The following is a 24,943-nucleotide window of genomic DNA, read 5'->3' on the forward strand; positions in this document are numbered from 1 at the left end:
TTTTATCACAATTCTTGGCAACAGTAGCGACTCAAGGTGGACTCCTGCCAGAAGCACCACAAGACTCCAATATCTCCTCAGGACAGCCCCAGTCCGGGACCTGCACCTGCACCACCTTCCCCTTCTCCTCCTTCTGGGGACCAGTCACCTCAGACATCTTCACCAGGCTCCTCAATGGGGTACCCCACCCCAGGACAAAGGCCGGAACCAGTCTCACCCCCTGAGGATCTGACTTATTCTAAGTTCCTCGAGAAAGTGGGTCAAAAACTAAACATTGAAACCAAGAGACTTCCAGATGCAAGAGTGGATGTTCTTGGCGTCTTAAAAAATTTTGAGCCCAGCAGAACCTACTGCGCTTCCATCTCAGTAATGAAGAGAGCCTGGGAGACACCCCTATCAGGCCCTTCCACTTCAAGGAAGTCAAAATTGAAATATTGAATGTGACAATCTTCCTACTACTTATGCTTCAGTAGTTGTCGAATCAGCTATGCAAAAGGCTCGTAAGTCTCACCTGCATTCAAATATCCTTCCCGGTAGAGACTCCAAATACATGGACGATGTTGGGAAAAGAGCATACCAATCGGGTATGCTCAGTGCAAAAATGCACACCAGTTTGTAATCATCCAGTACTTATTCGAGTGTTTACAAGTCCTGAAACCCAAGCTTCAGGAGGGATCTCCTGACTAGCAACTCCCAGAAGAGTTCCATCATATTGAGGAGGGTTTGTGACATCTCATATGTACGGTATACGAAGGGTTTGAAACATCTACAAAATCTACAGCCAATGCCATCGCAGCTAGAAGACTTGCATGGCTGAGAGCAAGTACTAACAGAAGAGTGGCATGAAAAATTAGCAAACCTGCCCCTGCCTACCCAACAATCTGTTTGGTGACCAATTCTAGGAGACAGTAGCCCAATTAAAGGTGCAAAAACTAGCAGTGATGTCTCTAACCTTTCCATCTGACCCTTCATCCTCCAGGCGGTATTATCAGCCTTACTGCAAGCCGTCATATCAATGCCTGCCCTTCAGGCCTTATCCAACCTCACGTCCACTGTACTACTCTTCTTCTCGCCCTCAGGCTTCACAAACATAAGGGCCTAGAAAGCATCAGAGGACTCCAAAACAATCTCAGACACCTCAAGATCCAAATCCCCCGAAACCATCACAAGGTTTTTAGGGAACCCAAACCCACCGCTACCACTCCCGGTTGGAGACAGATTATCCCATTTCCTACCTGCATGGGGAAGCCATTATGACTGATTTCTGGGTATTAAAAATAATACAGGAGGAATTATCTCTCAACTTCCAATCCTCCCCCCCCCCCCACATGCCACACCTAGTACTTCCAAGATACCTAGCTGCGCACTACAATCAAATGCACTTGGATATCAACAACTTACTCCAACAGCAATGCATGCATCTGCGAACTACCTGTACTGCAGTTTCACACAGGATTCAGTTCCCAATACTTCCTCATTCCAAAGAAATCAGGAGGGTTATGTCCAATCCTGGATCTCAGAGCTCTCAACAAGCACTTGATGATGGAAAAATTCAAGCTGACGTCCCTCAAATCCATTCTTACCTTCATTCAATCCAACGACTGGATGTGTTCATGGATCTCAAGGATGCTTAGACCCACATACTGATGCACCCGGCCTCCTGGCGGTACCTCTGCTTTATGGCCACTGGCCGCCACTTTCAATACAAGGTTACTCCCATTTGGTCTCTCCTTGGCTCCGAGTTTTCACCAAATGTCTAGTGGTAGCGGTGGCTCACCTACGACGACAAGGAATCCAAATATTCCCCTATCTGGATGATTGGCTTGTAGGCGAGATGGTCTGGGTGCTACTAGTAGGCAATCTCATTACTACCATCAAATTCTTAGATGGTTTGGGCCTAATGATCAATTATGAAAATCAAATCTGCAACCCACTCAAGCCTTGCCATTCATTGGAGCCCATATCGACACCTCAATGGACAGGGCTTTCCTTCCCGAACGACGAGCGATCAACTTGACAAAGCTCGCACAACAACTACGGCAGTCTGCCACTGCCCCTGCTCGCCAAATCCTAACACTCCTGGGGCATATGGCGGCAGCTATCTATGTGGTTCTCCACATGCGGCATCTACAATGGGGCCTAAAGACGCAATGGAACCAGTTCTCCAACCGTCTCTCTACACCCATCACCGTCACGCCCAGCATGAAGCATGGCTTGGACTGGTGGTTAACACCAACAGCTCTCACAGTGGGAGCCCCACTATAACCCCCAGTTCATCATATCATATACTCACCACAGACGTGTCAACCAAAGGATGGGGCGCTCACCTAGCCTGCCTGCAAACTCAGGGCTATGGTCCACCTGGGAGCGTGCACAGCAAATAAATCCACTGGAACGGAGGGCAATTCGAAATGCTCTCTGAGCCTTCGAAAAAACACTAGAAGGGAAAACAGTCATGATCCACACGGACAATCAAGTAGCCATTTACTGTATAAGCAAAGGAGGGTCTGGTTTCTGGACTCTGCAAGGAGGCAATAAAATCCTGGAATGGACAAACAAAAGATCCATAACCCTGCAAGCCACCCACCTACCTGGCATCAACAATGCCAGAACGGACAAACTGAGCAGAATTTTTCATCCCCACGAATGGGAACTTCATCAGAATGTGGCACTCAAACTTTCAAACCTGAGGCTGGCCACACATCGATCTCTTCACTACGGAGCGCCACTGCAAGGTTCAGACCTTCTGCTCGATATATCCAAGCTCCCTGAGACTAGTGCAGGATGCATTTCTCATAGACTGGATGGCGGGCCTGCTGTATGCCTCCCCCCCCCCCCCCCCAAATACCGCTGATTTCTCGCACGGTCCAGAAGTGCATCACAGACAACGCAGATCTCATTCTGATCGCTCCAACGTGGCCCAGACAGCCATAGTACGCATACCTGATTTGGCTATCTGTGGAACAACCAATTCCCCTGGGAAGCAACCCTCGCCTCCTCACCCAGGAAAGAGGCTCCCTCCTACATCCACTCCATTCCTCTTTGAATCTCACAGAGTGGAGATTGAAAGGCTGTTATTCCAAAGCCTAGACCTATCACTTCAGCTCCAGTATATTCTGATCTCTTCTAGAAAGCCCTCCACGAGAATAAATTACAGAAGGAAATGGACACGGTATGCCTCTTGGTGCTCGGACAGTGATCTGGACCCACTCACCTGTCCTCCAGAAAGGGTATTAGGATACCTTCATCTACTCTACCAAAAAGGGTTAGCCATGGCCTCAGTCAGAGTCCACCTAAGTGCCATAGCAGCGTATCACTCTCTGCACAATGACGAACAGATATCCTCTCACCCCCTAATTTCAAGGTTTTTGAAAGGGGTTTTACATCTATGCCCACCGGTCCGGAAGCCCCCTGTACCTTGGGACTTAAACATTGTGCTAGAACAATTCATGTTACCTCCTTTCGAGCCTCTGAATGCTTGCCATCCCAGATTCCTTCCCTGGTACACTATTCTCCGTATCTGGAATTCTACCACAACAAAGTCACGTTACACATGCATCCTATCTTCCTCCCTAAGATGGTTTAATCCTTCCACTTCAATCTATAACTCTTCCAACTTTCTGTCCTAAGCCTCATAGTGATGCTGCAGAACGTAGATTACACACACTGGATTGCAAGCGTGCACTTGCTTACAATAAACAAAGAACGGCCTCGGATACTAGCGCATCACAGCTATTTGTCTCGTTTAACTCTAATGCTCTAGGCCTACTTGTTTCCAAGAGGACACTATCAACTTGGATCAAAAACTGCATACAATTTTGTTACCAGAAATGCTCAGAGTCCTTAGCTACATCACCTAAAGCACACCAGCTGCGTGCTATTGCGGCTTCCATTGCCCACCTGCGTGATGTGCCCATTGTGGACATTTGCAAGGCTGCAACCTGGTTCTCGCTGCATACCTTCACCACCCATTACTGCTTGGACAAGCTCACAGCGGCCAATGCTAACATGGGCACGAAGATCCTTGAAGTGGGCACCTCCTAACTCAAGAATGACACAAAGGACTGTCCGCAGGGTTTTTCTCCAATGTCTTGAGGGCACGATAAACCTAATCACAAACATGATCAAAACGTGTCGCTCAAGCCTCTAGCTGGGGACTCCCAGACAGCATGGCTAATTCATGCTGCTTAGCTAAAGGAAAAGAGCAAGTTTTCTTACCGTAAACGGTATTTTCCGTAGATAGCAGATGAATTAGCCATGCTGACCCTCCCGCCTCCCCGGACAGTATGGCTAATTCATCTGCTATCTTTGGAAAACACCGTTTACGGTAAGCAAACTTGCTCATATTCCCTCTTGGCATCTTATGAGTTTTGTATATTGAGTTAGGGTTAATATTAAAATTATTATGGACTCCAGAAATCACATTAGCAGCAGTAAGACAGAGTCTTAGTTAAATAACTAGTCTCTAGTTAAATTTCTAAATCAGTGACTGGATTATCTCCCCCCTTGAGAATTCTTTTTAACATTGAAATAAGTTGCTTTTAATTATCACGACTCTTATGGGGCTCACTTCCTGATTTTGGAAGCTGGCTTTGAGCTCTTCTTACCTGATTTGGATCTGGTGTAGATGAAGCTGATGGCTGTTAAGATGATTACAAAAAGCTATTGTAAAGTACTGTATTTTGTATTCTCTAGATATGCTTTGCTGATTGTTGACAGTGCTACAGCCCTCTACAGAACGGATTACTCTGGAAGGGGAGAGCTATCTGCTAGACAGATGCACTTGGCAAGATTTCTGCGAATGTTGCTTCGACTTGCAGATGAAGTAAGCTTTCATTGGATTCTTGGTTTCTCTTTCCTTATATTTTTGTATGCTAAAGATATTCTTTAATCCTGATTTCTTTCCTATGTCCTGGCAGTTTGGTGTAGCTGTAGTGATTACTAACCAGGTAGTGGCACAGGTAGATGGAGCTGCCATGTTTGCTGCAGACCCAAAAAAGCCTATTGGTGGGAACATCATAGCACATGCTTCGACCACCAGGTATGTAAATATGCCAAAGGACTTAATTGCATCAGGAACTGGAAGCATTTAAAAGCTATTGATTTCTAGAAAAATTTCTGTCACACAGCAATGTGCTTAACCTAGCAGATCCTTAATTCTCTACATGGTTTCTGAAAGGATCTTTTCTTCTCTTGCTTTTTTTGAACCAGCAGCAACCTAAACCAGATATACTTCTGAGATGTTCAGATTGGTAGTTTTGAGGTATAATCATAAATCACTCTATATTTTCTTTTATATAAATTTTACATATGCAAATAAAATTTATCTGGAAGTAATTAGGCTGGATGAAAGATCGTATGACCCATCTAGTGTGCCCATCTGCCCAATTTAATTTAGTTGTATAATTCCCATTACTCCCTTAGAGATTCCCTGTATTTATTCCATGCTTTCTTAAATTCAGATACTGATTTTGTCTCAACCACACATCCACTAGGAGGCAGTTCCATGCATCCACCACCCTCTCTGTAAAAAAAAAATATTTCCTAAGGTTACTCTTGAGTGGCTTAGAAACCAAAAGGGTTTGTAAGTAAGATGGTGGCATGACCGTGACTGAGATACTACCTATTCTCTGTTTTCCTTCTTCTGAATTTACCTGGTTTGATGCCTCCAAAGCAAAAGGGAAAAGTCCAGGTCTTTTCCTAGCGTGTAGCCAGATGGACTCAGGACTAGTGGGTATTGTGCTCTTCTGCTAGCAGATGGGAGACTGAGTCAGATTTCTAAGATGACGTCACTCTAGATATACCCCTGCAGTAAACTCAGCTCTTCAGTATCTCTCTGTCTCCTAGCAGATGCGGACACTATCCACACACTAGAATAGTGTTAAGAATTACAGCAAGAAGAAACAAAATTTACCTTAAAAGAAGATCGAGCCCGACTCTCCTGCAGTGATACCTAAGGTCCTTCCCCCCAGTCGAGAATTCCTGAGGTGATCTCCGATATTCCTCAAAGGTGTGCCTTGGTCCGGTAGCCGGTTCCCAGCGTGGACTTAGCCCCCAATGTGGCTGAAAGGCAAAGGGTGCAGAACCGAGCACGGCGGTGAAGGTAATTCCCTCTCCCCCCACAGCTAGAGATCGTCCGACACACGATCGGTAATTGCTGAGACCAGGTAAGAAAAAATCTTTAAATTCGGGTCTCCGGTCTCCAGAGCTCAGATTGCCGTACCGAATTCTTCTTCTGGCGAGGTTAAAAAGGGGGCACTGATCGGGTTGAGCAGCCTTGGTTGGGCTAGGCCTCGATCCGGTGCAAGGGTCCACACACGTGGAAACCTTCTGGGGGGGGGGGGGCACGCAATCTTACGCGCAGGAATCATCTGCGCCATTTTCCCTTCTCATCCGGCGGTACGCACAGGGCAGGCCAGGCGGCCGATGCGCCTAACTTGCGCGTGTTCAATACAGATGCGCGCATAGCTGCACACACAACTGACACGCACACAACCGAGCGCACCCATGCACATAACGACATACACAGCTGTGTTTACAACTGCACGTGTGCAAACAGAGAAAATGGCACCAGCGCCCAAGAAGGCCAGAAGGCACTCTCTTTGCACAGCCTGCCACATAAGAGCCGCAGAACCTGAATTGGAGTCCTGCCTGTGTCAACATTGCGAAGAAGCCCAGGGGGAAACAAAGCCTGGTCCCTTACTGTTGGGGGGATGGGTCTAGAATTACTACCGATGATAGTTTCCTGGATCTATGCATCTCTGAGATGGCTTCTCCACAGGAGGGCACCTCTGGGGCCCCCCTACCCAGACTCCCCCTGGGATTAACATGGACCCAGGGACCTTCTCCTGGTTGGAATTTTTCCAAGGCCTGCAAGCCTTCGTTCAGGCGCAGTCAGCCCCAGCTGTGTTCTGGGCTCAATCCCTGCCGGAAGCACAAGATCCTCTCTGCCCTGCTCGGATGCCTCGAGACATGCCTCGCCTAACCAAGAGCTTCCCTGACAGGGACCCAGATACCTCAGATGATGAGGGTGACTCCTTGGAAGAAGGAGAAATCCCTCCAGGAATGGAACCATACCGAACCATGCTTCGTTTCTTCCACAAGGATGAATTACCAGCCCTTGTTTCCCAGTCTCTGAAGATGCTGGGTATTCCAGGCACGGACCCTATAGTGGAACCAAAGAAGAACCCCATCTTGGTGTCCCTTCATAAGGCCTCATGCTACTTTACAATGATGGAAGCCATCCAGGAACTGATTGACCTGGAGTGGGATACCCCAGAGGCCAGCTTCATCCCGTCATGGCTGCTTCTAGGTTTAAGCGATGCCCTCTGTGACCAAGGACCATGTCATCACTGATCCTCATAATGAATGTGTCCTCTGCTTGGGAACGTCATATGAAGTCTGGGGTTGCTGCAAATTCACCCAGTTGACCCCCAAAAGGACAGTGTCTTCATCTTGACAAGATGGAGCGCCTCTTTGGGTCAAAGAAGTCTGAGCCATCGGCATCAAAGGATCATAGAGCCACACTGATGGGTCACCAAGCCATCAACATCGGAAGGACTGTTGGTGCCATTGGCTAATAGACGCGCTGGAAACAGACCATCGGCCTCTGCACCAGGGAAAGACTGTGTCAAGCATTGAGGGAAGCCAAAGAAGCATAGTCTCTGTCAATGCATAGTGCCAGGCATGGGGATGCACTGGTGCATGCTGTGATGCCCCTAAAGCAACCCTGAGGTGAGGAGTGCTTGTCCTCTATCTGTGCCACAGGCTGCAACGGTCTCCATTGGTGTAGGTGCTAGTCGCCGATCCTTTTCTTGGTTCCAAAGAGGATCTGGTCACCCTTCCTTCTTCCCAGTCATTGTTGGCATTGAAGAGGAGCTTGAAAGGCAAGAACAGTTGGCAGTCAAGTGGGCGTTGGGGGATATCAGTCTTATGGCACTGAAGCAAGCTCCGTCCATCTTGGAGCTGCTGTTGGAGAAACCCCATGTGCTCATTGGCACATTACCACCTCCCTGCTGATACGGTGGTTGTGGCTGGTTCCTTGGAGGAGGAAGCTCTGTCTAGGCCAGCAGAGATCTGCAGCCCCCATCCAGCCCTGCTAGTGCCTGCATCTCTGGATGAAGGCTGAGCACCCAGGGCCCCTATAATCCCTGGGGGATAATACCTCAGAGTTCTCCACCAATGGCTGTGAGGATCTCCCTTCAGATCCTTCGCCTCCATAGGAGCAAAGAAGATCTCCCCCTGAGGACCTAACCTTTGTAGGTTTGTTTGGGCAATGACAGAGGCCATCCCTTTTACAGTTGCTTTCAGAGGAGGATGTCAGGAACAAAATGCTTGAAATCCTCCCTCCTAATGAGGTCAAGGCAGTCCCGGTGCACTACATCTTTGAGTTACTGCTGAGGATGTGGGAACACCCCCTCATAGTGCCTCCCATGAGTAAGAAGGCAGATGGGGATTACCTCGTCCAGAAGGCTTCCAGATTTGATAAGCGACAGCTTCCCCAGCAATCGGTGATAGTCTAATCTGCTCTTAAGCGAGCCAAGCAGTCTTGGGACCCATTCTTCGGCACCCCAGGGAAGGATCACAGAGCGATGGATGCTCTCGCGAGAGAGGTTTATCAGGGAGCCATGGTCATTGCACGCATTTCTTCCTAGGAATAGCCTAGTGGTTAGAGCAGTGGGCTACGAATCAGGAGACCAGGGTTCGAGTCCCGCTGTTGCTTCTTGTGAACTTGGGCAAGTCACTTTACCTTCCATTGCCTCAGGTACAAAACTTAGATTGTAAGCCTTCTGGGGATAGAGAAATACCTACAGTACCTGAATGTAAACCGATGTAATATCTCAGATTGAAAGTCGGTTGCAATAAAAAGTTTAACACAGGGCAGCAGGAAAGACAGTGTATTTCTCATGAATAAAGCCTTTATTCTTATGCGCATAAGGAAGTCAGCTCAGTAAGTCTAAAGAACTGACTTAATTTGTGATTGAAACGGCCATTCTTAAATATAGTTTTGGATAGCAATTAAAACACTGCTTTGATTTAGGGTCACGAGGTTACAGGGAAACATTTGCTTAAACATTTGCTACTTCTAACATTTCCCAGAGCCCTGAGAAACTAACTAACCTTGAAGAAATCTACATTTTATGACTCCCTTCCTGGGAGCCTGTGACTTCAAAAGATACATCATTTCTTCTACTTATCTAGAGAGAGACAGCTCAACAGAATGCCTTAATTTACAAGCCAGCAGTGCCCCCTGGATTCCTTTTGGTGCATTTCCACTAAACAGATGGCCGTAATATATTTTATTATCACACGGTATATAAAAAAAAGAATAAATAAAATAAATACATGAGCCAGAACTTGCAGGGCATCTGGAAGCAGGTGCAGAAGGTAGCCAAGCAGTTGCTGCAGCAGCAGTAGGACACATTCATGTCACAGGTGCATAAGGGCCTGGAATTTGGGAAAACATGAGGTCTGAACAACCTATGATGATTTTGAAATGGCATCGAGGGTCTCTACAGCGGGAATTGGCACCTGCAGAATAGCTTGGCTGCGGACCTCTGATCTCCAACCAAAGGTGCCATGTACTGGAGAGAATCTCTTCAAAGAGAGGGTGAAGGATGTGATGGCTGAGCTCCGGACCACTATGTAACCCTCCAAAAACTCTCCGCCAGCACTTCGGACCTATCATCCTCCTTTGCTGAGAGGTCAGTGAGATTGGGGTAGAAGTCTTTCTTTCATCAGAAAAAAGTACTTTCCTCTGCTCCCTACCTCTTGTCAGCAGCATCAGAGCTCCCGCAGGTCGTCCCAGGCAGCAGAGAGCTCCCAAGGCCCAGCCGGCACCTCACTATACTACCGTCCACCTGGCCAAAATGATCAGACAGATGTTGAAATGCTAAGAGAATTCAGGGAAGCTAACCAATTTGGTAGTGCATTCATAATGGGAGATTTTACCCCATCATTGACTGGGTAAATGTAACATCAGGACATGCTAGAGACAAAAAGCTCCTGGATGGAATAAATGACTGCTTCATGGAGCAATTGGTTCAGGAACCAATGAGAGAGGGAGCTATTTTAGATTTAATTCTTAGTGGAACGTAGGATTTGGTGAAGAGGTACCAGTGGTGGGGGCCACTTGACAATAGTGATCCTAACTTGATCAAATTTGAAGTAATGACTGGAAGGGGAACAATATGTAAATCTACAGCTCTAACACTAAATTTTCAAAACGGAAACTTTGATAAAATGAGGAAAATAGAAAAAAACTGAAAGGTGCAGCTGCAAAGGTTAAAAGTGTACAACAGGCATGGACGTTGTTTAAAAATACAATCTTAGAAACACAGTCTAGATGTGCTTCTAAGAAGCATTAAGAAAGGTGGAAGGAAGGCAAAATGATTACCAGCATGGTTAAAAGGTGAGGTGAAAATCTATTTTAGCCAAAAAAAAATCCTTAAACTGGAAGAAGAAACCGTCTGAAGAAGATAACTTGACAATGCTTATGCTTTTTCCTAAGTGGAAAACATTGATAAGGCAGGCTGAGAGAATTTGAAATTAAATTGGCCATAGAGGCAAAAACTCATAATAAAAGCTTTTAAAAATATATCCGAAGCAAGAAATCCTGTGAGGTGTCGGTTGGACCATTAGATGACCGAGGGGTTAAAGGGGCTCATAGAGAAGATAAGGCCACTGCAGAAAGACGATGGTCCCAGAAAACAAAACGGAAGCCGATGAAACATAGTGAAGTAGCAACCAAAAGAAGTTGATCGGTAAAAGGGATTCTTTATCAATACAATGTATGGTAACCAGTAAAGCCTGACTCTGGCTGAGTTTCGCTCATGTGACAGAGCTGCTTCAGGGGCTTAATAATCAGATAAGCTTTCTCAGTGGTGCTTCAAAGATCACATTCTATATTCTTTCTCTACCAGACACATAGTTACATAGTAATGACTGCAGAAAAAGACCAAAATGGTCCATCTAGTCTGCCCAGCAAGCTTCCCAATGTAGTTACTGCTGCTCCATGCAGGTCACACCCATGTTTCTATTAAGGGTAGTAACTGCTGCTCCGTGCCGCTTAAGCTTTTTTATATTCCCATCCTCTAGCCTTTAGGGATCCTTAATGTTTATCTCATGCCCCTTTGAAATCCTTCACAGTTTTAGGTTAGGACTTTTCAGCTTGGAGAAGACGGCTGAGGGGGGGATATGATAGAGGTGTTTAAAATCATGAGAGGTCTAGAAACGGGTTATTTCCTGTCGTGTAGCCAGATGGACTCAGAACAAATGGGTATAGTATGCTCGTGCTAGCAGTTGGAGACGGATCTGACGTCAGCATGGGTGATTATATACCCCCACAGGAAGCGTAGCAACTTAGTAATTTCCATCTCCAAAGCAGTTTGGAGAGCCTGCACGCTTGCTGAGCGTGTTTTCCAAATCTTTTCTACTTTCTACTTACTAAAACTTCTACAGCATCGAGCCCCGCACTCCTGCGGTGATACCCTAAGGTCCCTCCCCCTGTAGAGTTTCCCGGGGTGATTTCCGTGATCCCCCGGAGGTGTAAGTCCTCGGTCCAGTGGCCGAATCGCGGCAGGGACACAGCCCCTGGGCGAGGTTCGGGTGAGGCTTACGAGGCAGCGGGTGCATATCCTCAAACGCGGCGGTGACGGTATCTCCCCTCTCCCCCCGCAGCCGGAGACCGCCCGGGTTCCAGCCGGGAAACGCCGAGGATCCAGGTAAGGTGTACGGCTTTTACTTCTGGTCTTCGAGGATCGGCGGCGTGGCCCGCCGTGGAGGGCGCCATTTTGTGGCCTTGTCAGGTATTGAGCGCCCGAGATAGGCGCAGATCTATGACTAAGTGCATATTCTATTCCTCATTGTGCGTATATTGCTACCCGCTTATTACTAAGCGCATGTTGTCTACCATTGAGCGTGTATTGCTAACCGCTTATTGCTGAGAGCATTTGACTGACATTGAGCGTGTCTTGCTAACCGCTTATTGCTGAGAGCATTTGAATGACATTGAACGTGTCTTGCTTACCGCTTATTGCTGAGAGCATTTGAATGACATTGAGCGTGTATTGCTAACTGCTTATTGCTGAGAGCATACTGGAAAAAAAAAAAAATTATATTGAGCGTGTATTCCTGGCCACATATTGCTGAGCGCATATGGCATATCATTGAGCGCATATTGCTGCCGCATATTATTAAGCGCCTGTTGTGTTAAGCGCATATTTGCTGCCGCATATTATTGTTGTGCGCCTGTTGTATTAAGCGCATATTTGCTGCCGCATATTATTGTTGTGCGCCTGTGGTATTAAGCGCATATTGCTGCCGCATATTGTTATTGTGCGCCTCTTGTATTAAGCGCATATTGCTGCCGCATATTATTAAAGCGCCTGTTGTGCTCAGCGCATATTGTTCACGCTTTTCATTCAGCGCATACTTTTCAATGGAACAGAACGCCTCAGCGTCTTCAGCGGGGGCTCCTCCTGCCTCCAGCATTAAAGGCCTCTGCTCTGCATGCCAGCTTCGAGCCTCGCACAGTGAAGAGCCAGACTCCCTATGTGCCCAATGTGAGGAGGCCGTGGGACGCTCGGGCCAGGACCAGTCTCAGCCAAGATTTGCTGACAGTTCCCCAGGGGCTACCCCGGATTTAGCGGTCAGTCTCGACCAATCGGGAATCCCGGGGGATCTTGTACCCCGGCGATTAGAGGCTGCTTCCATTTCCTGGGTGGATCTCTTTAAGGGGATTCATGCTTTTGTACAGATGCAAACGGCTTCCCGTCCAGGCCCTGCGTTGCCTGTTGGTCCTGCTGTTTCTGCGGTTCCTGCGGTGACTGCGGCGGCCGCTGCGGATCCTGTTCCTGGACCCTCCCGCCTTTATCGTGAGTGGGACCTCCCGCCGCTGGACAGTCCAGATCAGTCAGACCAGGAGGTTTCACCGGACGAGTCCGAACTCCCAGACGAGGGGGACCTTCCCCCAGGGATTGAGCCATATAGAACCATGAGGCGGATCTTTCGGACCTGGTGTCTCAGTGCCTGGCAGAGTTGGATATTACAGGTCCCAGCGCTACAGTGCCCTCTGCGCAGAACCCCCTGCTGGAAGGGCTTCGTCCTACAGCCCACCATTTTCCATTCTTGCAAGCAGCACAGCAACTGATAGATTTAGAATGGGCTGCGCCGGCGGCCGCGTTCAAAGGCGGTCGGGCCCTGACGGGCATGTACCCACTGGCGCCGGCTATCCAGGAGCTGCTGGCATGCCCTCAGGTGGACGCCTTGATTAGCGCTGTGGTCAAGCGCACTACCATTCCAGTTGAAGGGGGGGCGGCCCTCAAGGAGCCTCATGACCGGCGACTGGACACCATTTTGAAGCAGACTTTTGAGGTGGCAGCTTTATCTTTGCGGATCGCGACCTGCTGCACAGTGGTGACGCGTGCCTGTTTGTCACAGGTCAGAAACAACGCTCCAGCAGCAGACATGGAGTCCGCTCTCTCGTTCCTCACGGATGCTGCATCGGACCTAGTCCGAACAACAGCCAAGGGGATCTCATCCTCCATAGCGGCCAGGAGGCAGCTCTGGATCCGGAAATGGTCAGCCGATGCACCTTCAAAGACACACCTCACCAGATTGCCCTTTAAGGGCTCTTTCCTGTTTGGCAGCGACCTTGATAAACTTGCCAGCACATGGGGCGCTTCTCCAGTGCCTCGACTGCCGGAAGATCGGCTCAGAAGGAACCAGCGCGCCTTTCCAAGGTCCTCCAGGGGTAGAAGCTCCCAGCGCTTCATTCCCTATAGGAGTCGCTACCAGGCACCTCGTCCTCAGGCCAGGAACCAGTCCTTTCGGACCAAGCAGCGCAAGAGGGGAGCTGGCCCGGGCTCTGGTCCCGGCCGCGCCTCACAATGAGAATCCACCGATCCATCTGGGGGACGGAGCCATAGGGGGCAGGTTAACCCTCTTCTACCCCCGATGGGTCGAGATTACGTCGGACCAGTGGGTCCTCGCCATCATCCGGGACGGGTATTATCTGGATTTTCATCACTTCCCTCCGGACAAGTTTGTGGAATCTTCCTGTCCCACGCACAAGAAGGCAGCATTGGAAGCTACCCTGGCGAGGCTCCTGTCCTTGAAAGCCATCATCCCAGTACCTGCATGGGAAGTGAATTCTGGACACTATTCCATTTATTTCATGGTGCCCAAGAAAGGGGGCACCTTTCGGCCTGTACTGGACCTCAAGTCAGTCAATCGATACTTAAGGGTCCTGAGGTTTCGCATGGAAACTCTGCGCTCCGTCAAGACCGCAGTACAGCCAGGAGAATTCCTCACGGCATTAGACTTGTCGGAAGCCTACCTGCATATCCCGATCCATCCGGATCACCAGCGTTACCTACGCTTCAAGGTTCTAGGGCGCCACTTCCAATTCCGGGCTCTGCCCTTCGGGTTGGCCACGTCACCGCGGACCTTCACCAAGGTGGTCGTAGTGGTAGCAGCGGCACTCAGACGGGAAGGAATTCTGGTCCATCCCTACCTAGACGACTGGCTGATCAGGGCGAAATCTCGAGAGGAGAGTCATTGGACAACCGACAGAGTGATCGCCCTTCTGGAAAGCCTGGGCTGGGTAATCAACCTCAGCAAGTGTTGCCTACAGCCTTCCCAGTCACTGGAATACCTGGGGGTTACAGTTCGACACCCAGGCAGACACAGTCAGTCTCACTGCCAAAAGAATGTTGAACCTTCAGACGCGTATCCGGTACTTGATGGGAGCCAGTCGGCCCACAGCTTGGGATTATCTGCAGGTTCTCTGTCTCATGGCATCCACCCTGGAAGTGGTACCTTGGGCGATGGCCCATATGAGACCTCTACAACACTCCCTACTCTCTCGCTGGAGCCCCCGCTTGCGGAACTATTCCACGCACCTTCATCTGCCAGCCAGAGTGCGGACCCAGTTGCGGTGGTGGTTGCAGTCCAACCACATGAGCAGGGGGTCGAAGATGTCATCACCCGCGTGGACTTTGCTCACCACAGATGCCAGCCTGAGCGGCTGGGGAGCACACTGCGAAGAACTCACTGCATAAGGGCGGTGGAACAGAGAAGAGTCAGAGTGGAACATCAACCGTCTAGAGGCCCGGGCAGTCCGATTGGCATGCCTTCGATTTGCTCACAGACTGAAGAACAGAGCAGTCAGAGTGATGTCCGACAACGCCACCACGGTGGCCTACATCAACCGTCAGGGTGGAACCAGAAGCCGTCAAGTATCTCTGGAGATCGCCCCACTGATGGCTTGGGCAGAGGCGAATCTTCAGGACATCTCTGCCGTCCACATCGCCGGGAAGGACAACACCACGGCAGACTTCCTCAGCAGAGAAAGCATAAATCCGGGAGAGTGGCAGCTGTCACCCACAGCCTTCCAGATGATTGTGGATCACTGGGGGATTCCGGACATGGATTTACTGGTGGACAAGTCCAATGCTCAAGTACCCAGATACTTCAGCCGCAAGCGAGATCCGTTCTCCCACGGAATCGATGCCCTGGTTCAGCCATGGCCTCCAGGGACTCTGCTATATGCCTTTCCTCCGTGGCCTCTGCTGGGCGCCATCATCCACAAGATTCAGAAGCACCGGGGCCTAGTTCTTCTAGTGGCACCAGACTGGCAAGAAGACCCTGGTACGCGGACATGAGAAGACTTCTGGCAGGGGAGCCTCTTCCCTTGCCTCCTCTCCGGGACCTTCTACGTCAAGGTCCCATCCTCCACGAGGATCCAGCTCAATTCTCTCTTACGGTCTGGCCATTGAGAGGGCTAGACTGAAGAAAAGAGGTTACTCGGAGCCTGTGATAGATACACTCCTCCGAGCTCGCAAGTTTTCCACATCCCTCACCTATGTAAGGATCTGGAGAGTATTTGAAGCATGGTGCAACACTCATGGCACCAATCCACATGCGACTACAATCCCTATTGTGTTGGATTTCCTGCAGGATGGACTTCAGAAGGGTCTCTCCCTCAGCTCCATCAAAGTTCAGGTGGCTGCACTGTCTTGCTATGGTCCCAGGAGAGATGGCAAGACCATTGCCACGCATCCAGATGTGTCTCGCTTCCTGAAAGGAGTCAAGCACATTCGTCCGCCACTGAAGTGGCCACTGCCTTTGTGGAACCTCAACCTTGTCTTGGATTTCCTCGCGGGATCCACCTTCAGGCCCCTTCGGGGCCTGTCTCTCCGTTCTCTAACCTTGAAGATGGTGTGCTTGCTGGCTGTATGTTCAGCATGCCGCATCTCAGAGCTACAAGCACTGTCCTGCCGTGATCCCTTTCTCAGAATCACTCCTGAGGCTATCCATCTTCGGACGGTTCCCTCCTTTCTACCTAAAGTGGTTTCACAGTTTCATCTTAACCAAACCATATCCTTGCCTACCACGGCGGGTTTGAAGAAATCCGAAGAAGGGCGTTTACTACGCTATGTCGACATTGGCAGATTGCTGCCCAGATATCTTGAAGTAACACAAGAAGTACGAAAGACGGACCATCTGTTCGTCCTGCACAGCGGGAAACGACAAGGGGAAGCGGCCTCTCGGCCCACCATCGCCCGCTGGATTAAAGAAGTTATCAGAGCAGCTTACGTGGAGGCCGGGAAGTCTCCACCTCTACAAGTCAAGGCTCATTCTACCAGAGCTCAAGCGGCATCCTGGGCAGAATCCAGGATGCTGTCGCCTGCAGAAATCTGTAAAGCAGCGACGTGGTCCTCCCTCCATACCTTCTCCAGGTTCTACAGTCTGGATGTCCAGGCCAGGGAGGACACAGCATTTGCGAGGGCGGTCCTACATGGTCCTCAGGCAGCCTCCCGCCCAGGCTGGGAGTAAAGCTTTTGTACATCCTATTTGTTCTGAGTCCATCTGGCTACACGACAGGAAATGTTGAGATTACTTACCTGATAATCTCGTTTTCCTTAGTGTAGACAGATGGACTCAGCATCCCGCTCAGCTGCCTGTGTACATGGGTTTCACCGATTCAAGGTAAGCCATGTCATCTGTTTCCATAAGAGCGTACACTCTACCAGGTGTCAACGCCTTCCGGTTGGGAATGCTGGCGGTCTCCAGCTACTATCAATCGGTCAGGGGAATCCTGTTTCACTTTTCACTAAGCGTCAGTACACACATCCATAACAGCTTTTGCAAGGAAGATTACTAAGTTGCTACGCTTCCTGTGGGGGTATATATACACCCGTGCTGACTTCAGATCCGTCTCCAACTGCTAGCACGAGCATACTATACCCATTTGTTCTGAGTCCATCTGTCTACAATAAGGAAAACGAGATTATCAGGTAAGTAATCTCAACAATGTGGATCAGTTATTTACTCTTTCGGACAATAGACTAGGGGGCACTCCATGAAGTTAGCGTGTGGCACATTTAAAACTAATTGGAGAAAGTTCTTTTTCACTCATCGCACAATTAAACTCTGGAATTTGTTGCCAGGGGATGTGGTTAGTGCAGTTAGTGTAGCTGTGTTTAAAAAAGGATTGGATAAGTTCTTGGAGAAATTCATTACCTGCTATTAATTAAGTTGACTTAGAAACTAGCCACTGCTATTACTAGCAACAGTAGCATGGAATAGACTTAGTTTTTGGGTACTTGCCAGGTTCTTATGGCCTGGATTGGCCACTGTTGGAAACAGGATGCTGGGATTGATGGACCCTTGGTCTGACCCATTATGGCATGTTCTTATGTTAACTCCTTCAAAAAAGTGAAGCAGATTTGTGAGGCAAGACTTGCCTTGTTTAGAGCCATGCTGATGCTGTTCCATTAAACTATGTCTTTCTATATGTTCTGTGATTTTGATATTTAGAACACTTTCCACTATTCTTCCTGGTACTGAAGTCAGGCTAACTGGTCTCTAGTTTCCCAGATCGCCCCTGGAGCCCTTTTTAAATATTGGGGTTACATTAGCCACCCTCCAGTCTTCAGGTACAATGGATGATTTTAATGATAGGTTACAAATTTTTACTAATAGGGCTGAAATTTCATTCTTGAGTTCCTTCAGAACCCTGGGTGTATTCCATCTGGTCCAGGTGATTTACTACTCTTCAGTTTGTCAATCAGGTCTACCATATCTTCTCAGTTCACCGTGTTTTGGTTCAGTCCATCTAAATCATTACCCATGAAAACCTTCTCCGGTACGGGTGTCTCCCCAACATCCTCTTCAGTAACACCGAAGCAAAGAAATCGTTTAATCTTTCCGCAATGGCCTTATCTTCTCTAAATGCCCCTTTAACCCCTCGATCATCTAACGGTCCAACTGACTTCCTCACAGGCTTTTTGCTTCGGATATATTTTTAAAAGTTTTTACTGTGAGTTTTTGCCTCTATGGCCAACTTCTTTTCAAATTCTCTTAGCCTGTCTTATCAATGTCTTACATTTAACTTGCCAATGCTTATGCATTATCCTATTTTCTTCTGTTGGATCCTTCTTCCAATTTTTGAATGAAGATCTTTTGGTACCAGGTGAGACCTCACTTGGAATACCGTGTACAGTTCTGGAGATGGCACCTTCAAAAGGATGTAAACAGGATGGAGTCTGTCCAGAGGGTAACTACTAAAATGGTCAGTGGTCTTTCTAAAGCATATGGGAATAGATTTAAAGATCTTTCCCTAGAGGAAAGGCAAGAAAGTGGAGATATGATATAGAAACATTCAAATATCACAAAGGTTTCCATGCACAGGAGGTAAGCCTTTTTCAATGGAAATGAGGCTGTAGAACGAGAGGTCATGAGATGAGGTTGAAAGAGGGTAGACTTAGGAGGAATCTTAGAAAAAAAAAAAAAAAAATATATATATATATATTTATTTTTTTTTATTTTTTTTACAGAGGGTGGTGGTTGTGTGCAACAGCCGCCCAGTAGAAGTGGTGGAGACAAAAATAGTAAATAAATTCAAGAAAAGTATAGGATTAAATACAGGGGATTTCTAAGGAAGTGATGAGAATTATAATGCTAAATTAGTTGGGGCGGATGGCTATACGGTTTTTTTTCTGCCATAGTGTTTCTATGTAACCACTAGGCTACTACGCTTTCCTTTCTTCCTTGCCTGGGCCTTTATTCTTGACATGGAGGAGAATACCACCTGTGCACCTCTCTTCTTTACCCTCTGTCCCAGAGCTATGAAGTCAGTTTTGACATGATCTGTGTGGTACCTTGCAATATTCTTGCTAACATGATGGACTAACATTAGATAGTAATCAACAACCTTCCGTAATGTCTTGGATTTTGGCACCCAGTAGACAGCACGCTCCCAGGAAAGCATGTCTGATTAGCAGATGGTTGTGCCTCCATGCGCCTCAGAAGCGAGTTACCAGCCATTTCCCTCTGCCTCCTAAGTGTAGTAGTGGTGGTGCCTACAGATTTGGGATTTGAATGTTTTGGTTGCTCCTCCTCGTGGGATGGTATCCTCCTCCTCCACCACTTCCAGGGCTGCATACCGGTTGTGCAGTTCAAGGGATATCGGAGCTATGGTGTAAGATCTAGTAGCTGTAGTAATCTGGGTCCAGCTGTCATTTTGTGGTCCAGTTTCACCTTCCTGTCTGCTTCAGTTCTCCATCTTAGATGCCTTGATAAACATTTTATTGATGTAGTCTTCCAGTTAAGCTTATAGAATGAAATCTGTGACTCCAGTTGTATATTTTCTTCCCCTTACTTTTTAAACTTCAGTGTTTTCTTAGGTATAAATTTGAGTTCATTCTGTTGTAGTGGTGACTAAATACATTGTCTTTCTCCTCCTCTCTCTCAGGTTGTATTTGAGAAAAGGCAGAGGTGAAACACGAATCTGCAAGATCTATGATTCTCCTTGTCTTCCTGAGGCAGAAGCAATGTTTGCTATTAATGCTGATGGAGTAGGAGATGCTAAAGACTGAAATGTGTGGTTGTCATCTGTAAATACTGTAAAATTAAACATTGTGGAATATCAAATGAATAAAAATCCAGTGGGTACCACAAATCCTGAAGAGAATGTAGTAGTATTAAACAATTAAACATGTAAATTAAACGAAATGGATTCTTGTAAACCTTAAAGGCTATAGGTAAAATACAAAGTGTTTAGGTCTCTAAACATCACTCGCAAAGTACAGAATTTCATATTTTCTTTTTTTTTTTTAATAGAGTAATTTCCTTATGCAGTTAAAACACACCTAAAACAAATTCAATTTTGAAAAATCATTCTTCCCAAAAGAACCTATAAATCTGATGATTCATCCCACATCCAGAACTATGAAGAGAGGGACAGACAAGTAATAACTTGACATGATCCTTGTCTCAATAAGCCTGTATTTGGTGTTGCTGCTTGCTTCCCCCAAAACAGGTTTCTGTGGAAATGCAGATCTTGTCAGATTATTACTTGCAGATCCCTCACTTCACAGTACTGGATGTGGGACAAATTATCCGATTCACAGTAGCTTTTGGGAAGTATAATCATGTTGTAACTGCAAACAAAATTTCTCAATAAAAAGGAAAAGATGAAAAGATTCTGGACTTTGCGAGTGACTATTAGAAACATACACTATAACCTATAAGTTTTTGTTTTGGTGCTGTTACTTAGACTATTACCAGGTGGAGCTGTCTGCACATCTTCCTGCAATTACAGTATATTCATACAACAGCTAAGGCAGTGGAAGAAAGTTTGTCAGAAGAAGTGACTTTTTTCATGTGTGAATTGATCAGTAACTATACTCAGCATTGTTTGAAACATTTGACTGTTGAAGCTAAAGTTATAATAATAACTTGTATCTTTTCCTTGACCCTCTGTGGACTATGCCATCATAGAAAATGTTATATTCTTCTTGCAGTCGTTCTTGCATTAATGCCCCATTCTGTGCAAATTGTTAGTTTATCAAACAGTCCATAGTTAATTATTGTAGGTGATGGGTAAGGCATGGATATGTTTTTTGTTACTCTGAATTTCTTTAAGCATGTATACATTATAAAGATTTCTGTCACAATAGCAAAGTAAGCAAGAATGAATCTGATTTTTGTACAACTATGCTCTACTGAGTCATAACGGCTAAAAATCCTAAGTCATTCCCTAAATTACAGCTGTTGATTTTAATTCAAAATTTGCTTGGTTTTCAGCCAGTTCAGTCCCTATGAATTAATAAAAAGATGCTAAGACTATTAATTATGAAACATCTTGTCATCGGTAATCATTTTGCCTATCTCTTTTTCCTGTATTCCTGTATTGATCTGCTCTTGATGATGGATTCTGAAAAGTTTGAAATATTAAATTACAGCTGTATAATAGTAACAGCATCCAAGTCACTCCTAGAAATTATGGTAAAATAGAATTCATCTCATTTACAATCGAAATCTGATTTAGATTAGAACAGTCAATAAAATGTTTGGGGGTTTTGGTTTTTTTTTTATAATTTGAGGTATAGTAATTTTGTCTCATTGTATCTGTGAATGTTATGACTGTTTATTCAAGAGTAAAGTTTAGTTAGAGATTTGCACATTTTTGTTCATATTTCCTTAATCAATTTATGTGTTCATCTTTATATTCACAGCTCTGGAGGAGAGGGGTTGCGGGGAAGTGATCTCATCCATTGCACAAGAGTCAGTGTACATGTATATTTTTCAAACAAACATGCAGCCCCTACTAAGGACTGTTATTACATTGGTTATAGTAGGAAGGTGGGGCTTATCTGAGGAAAAATTAAAATTGAAAAAAATATGGGATATAAATGACCTTTATCAGTTAGGAAGCAAAGACAAAATTGGAAATCAAGTAGTTTCTGTGGTATGGTGCTGTACACCACTTTGGATGGCCTTGTCAGGGAAGTGGTCTAGAAATTGATTAAATTAAAAAAAATATATATATTGCAGTAGGTAAGGAAAATGTGTGGCTAAATCATCCTTGTTGACTTCATCTGCCTTCAAATTTATTTGGGAAGCAAAGAGGTTAGTAATTTTCTTCATTATTTGATTACACAGTAGAGTGAGAGATGCACTTTTGGAATCAAGTGTGGCTGACAAAAACAGAATAACTGCTATCCTTACCAATCAAAATAACCACCTTAAATTTTCAGATTAAGTTTATTTAACTGTTAATTATAACTTAGTGAATGACTGCAAATAGTTCTATACAATGTAACAAAAACTTGAGTCTTTGGGCATCAAGTACTGCATGTCCAAACTTTTCTGTGTTCTAGTCATCCTATGTTTTAAAAATCTGGAAACAATGAAAAGAATACAAATAATTTCTTTTCAATAATTCTAGTAAACAAGCCACATAAACTAAAAACCAGGCAGATTCCTACTGTTCCTGCCAAAGCTCCCTTCCTTCCTATGAAGGTGGAGTCTTCTGTCTGACATGAAAATGTCTTTGTTCTGCCTCCCCTAGCTAGACAGCATAGCAAATGGGAGAGATCCTGGTTAGCATGAAGACAATGATTTTTTTTTTTTTTTAAATATGGTTTAACATCAGTATTCTACTTAAGCTATGATATAAAATCTATAGCATTAATCTAACATTTTAGAAGTGTTTACATTTTTTTAAAATGTGAATTTCTAGTTGAGATGCAGTAGAGGAAGCAGCATAGCATAGGAGCTCCCACCAACTCAGCCTAATTTATACTGCTAGTATATTTTAAGTTCAATTAGTTTTATTGAAGTATAGCCAAACAGAGCAAAAAAATAACTCGTACATCATCAGATAAGAATTCATTAGCACAAAGTAGATTAAATGAGAGGAATTTTAAGAAAATCCTAATAAACATAGCAGTAGACTCAACTATGAATATCCATGGTTGGTTACACATGTAAAAACATACATAATTGTAAAACAATTATGCAGACATCACACACTATTCTGTCCACTAGTTTATCCTTCTGTTAGTCCAATAATAATGTATTGCCTGTAACTTGGTTGGCCCTCATGTCTATATGTTGAAAATGTTAAGACAGCAGCAAACTATTGATGCCTACAGTGTAGACAAATCAGACAGAAAAATACTAAGCATAAGGAGGAAAGACTTGTCATGAAAGTCTAGCCCACTTTGAGCCCATCTTTGACAAGGAAGAGGATGGTGCAATCCTAGTCTGAACTGATGCTATAGTAAGTATTAAAACTATTATGGATGAACTTTCTTCTTCCCTTGACTCAAGATTAGAGAATTTTTCTAGCAATATTGCACAGATTATAGTTACTCATAGGAACATGTGGAGAGACTTCATATTGTGGAAACTTGAGAGCATGAACTAGATGAGACATCTTGATCCACATCTACAAAGTTGAAGCTTTGGAGAATAAAGTTAAATATCTTACAGACTATCAAGAATATCAGAAGAATCATAATAAAATGAACAACCTGAGAATTGTGGGTGGGCCCTGAAATTGGAAGGACTACCTCCTTTTTTCCCCCCCATCTTAATCAGTCCCTGGAAAATGACAGGAAAAGAGGGGCTACATTCTGGAATGGAGACAACGAGACCTCCAGCAAGTTCGCTGATAGTTATGAGGTGTGTGTGAGAGAGAGAGAGTGAATGAACGTGTATATGAGAGGGAGAGAAAAGTTTGTGCATTTCTGCTGCCCCCACCCTCATTAATCTACAGCAATCTGAGTGACTGGAAATAAAAATTTTCCAAGTATAGAGAACAAAGGTTTGTTTTTAATCCTTATTAGTTTTAATTGAGTGTGTCTGCCGCTTTGAAATATTTTATTGGTGTTTGGGAAATTTAAAAAAAATGTTTATAAAGACTGTAATGGTCTTTTTCTGCCATCATGTTTCTATCTAGTCTGCCGGTCTATATCAGTTACTCAGCTTTATAATTTCAATGTTTGTTAGGGGTGCGCACTGTTCTGTTTTAATTAGTGTGCACTATTTCTATTTAGTACATGCTAATTTCCTGAACATAACCAGATCAGTCCAGGTAAGTGGGTTTATGCATCCCTATCAGCAGATAGTCAGAGAACAAATATTTTGAGGCACCTGCAGTCCCTCAGTATTTCTGTCTAGCAGATGGTAGAGTTGCAAACCTGCAGTTCTCCAAAGTGCCAGGTTCCTTGGTGGGCCATCCCTCGGGTTGGATACCCCTGGCGGTTGCAGTCCACTGGTTCTGGGCTTCTGATAGCCATGGGACTGGCTCCCTCTATGTGCCCCGAAGTCCCCTCCTGTCCGCTGCTGGTTTGTTCAGGGATGTAACCCCTGTTGGGGTTTGTTTTTTTTGTTTCTTTGTCTTCCATTAAAGTTAAAAAAATAAAAAAGATAGAGCCGGGGCACCAGGAGAATCGGCTTGCGGAGCAGTGCCAGGTACGGGAGACCTCTGAGGGTGCCTGGGTCGCTTGGGGGTGGGGGGGAAGAGACATTTGTCAGCACGTGATAGCTGCAAGTTCCCAGGTGGGAAACAATTCTTTTTCTGTGCCGCGGCTTTTCTCTTTGTGAGCTGCTTTTGGCGCGCGCTTTTCTTGCCGCTCCTGTTCCCATGTGCTGCTGGAGTCTGTGCTGCGGCATGTCGGCAGCTACGTGGTGTGGCCTACATCGCAGCAGGCCGTGTGTTTGTGACAGGTCAGGTACGATCAGACCAAATGGCAGACAAGCCACGTGTGGAGGCCTGCGGGCTGTGGTCAGCCCTCTTGTACTCCCTTTCGTTGTGCATGGGCTGTGCCTTGGGGGAGGGACCCTCTGCTAAGGGTTCTAAGGCCCAGAGGACCTCTCGCTTAGCGGGGTCTGCGGCAGGGGGATTGCAGTCGGGATGCCCACAGGCCTGGACCATGATTACTCCCCTTCGTCCCTCTCTCCTGTGGGGCAAGATCTTGAGGATGCTTGTATTGCGGGAGTGGAGTTAGAGCCCAGTAGTCCTGAGGGGGCTTTTGAGGGCCCGCAGGGTTTTCCCCTCAAGTTTGTGTTGCTCATGCACAATGCCTTTCTGGCAAGGAAGCCGGGTAAACGGGAACCCAAGGAGAGGGCTTCGGCCAAGAGGCCT

At 46.2% G+C, this 24,943-nt stretch overlaps 1 protein-coding gene across 1 annotated transcript in view; it reads left to right on the forward strand.

Annotated features, from left to right (window-relative positions):
- LOC115090014 (DNA repair protein RAD51 homolog A-like) overlaps positions 1 to 21,300 on the forward strand; it is a 29,202-nt gene extending 7,902 nt beyond the window's left edge. Inside the window, exons 2-4 of the mRNA XM_029598571.1 lie at positions 4,696 to 4,825; positions 4,920 to 5,041; positions 19,760 to 21,300. Of these exons, the coding sequence (XP_029454431.1) occupies positions 4,696 to 4,825; positions 4,920 to 5,041; positions 19,760 to 19,883 (376 nt within the window). The 3' untranslated portion in view covers positions 19,884 to 21,300. The remainder of the gene's footprint in view (positions 1 to 4,695; positions 4,826 to 4,919; positions 5,042 to 19,759) is intronic.
- The last annotated feature ends 3,643 nt before the right edge of the window (positions 21,301 to 24,943 follow it).

The sequence above is a fragment of the Rhinatrema bivittatum genome, chromosome 4 (genome assembly GCF_901001135.1).
Source record: "Rhinatrema bivittatum chromosome 4, aRhiBiv1.1, whole genome shotgun sequence".
NCBI classification, from domain to species: domain Eukaryota; kingdom Metazoa; phylum Chordata; class Amphibia; order Gymnophiona; family Rhinatrematidae; genus Rhinatrema; species Rhinatrema bivittatum.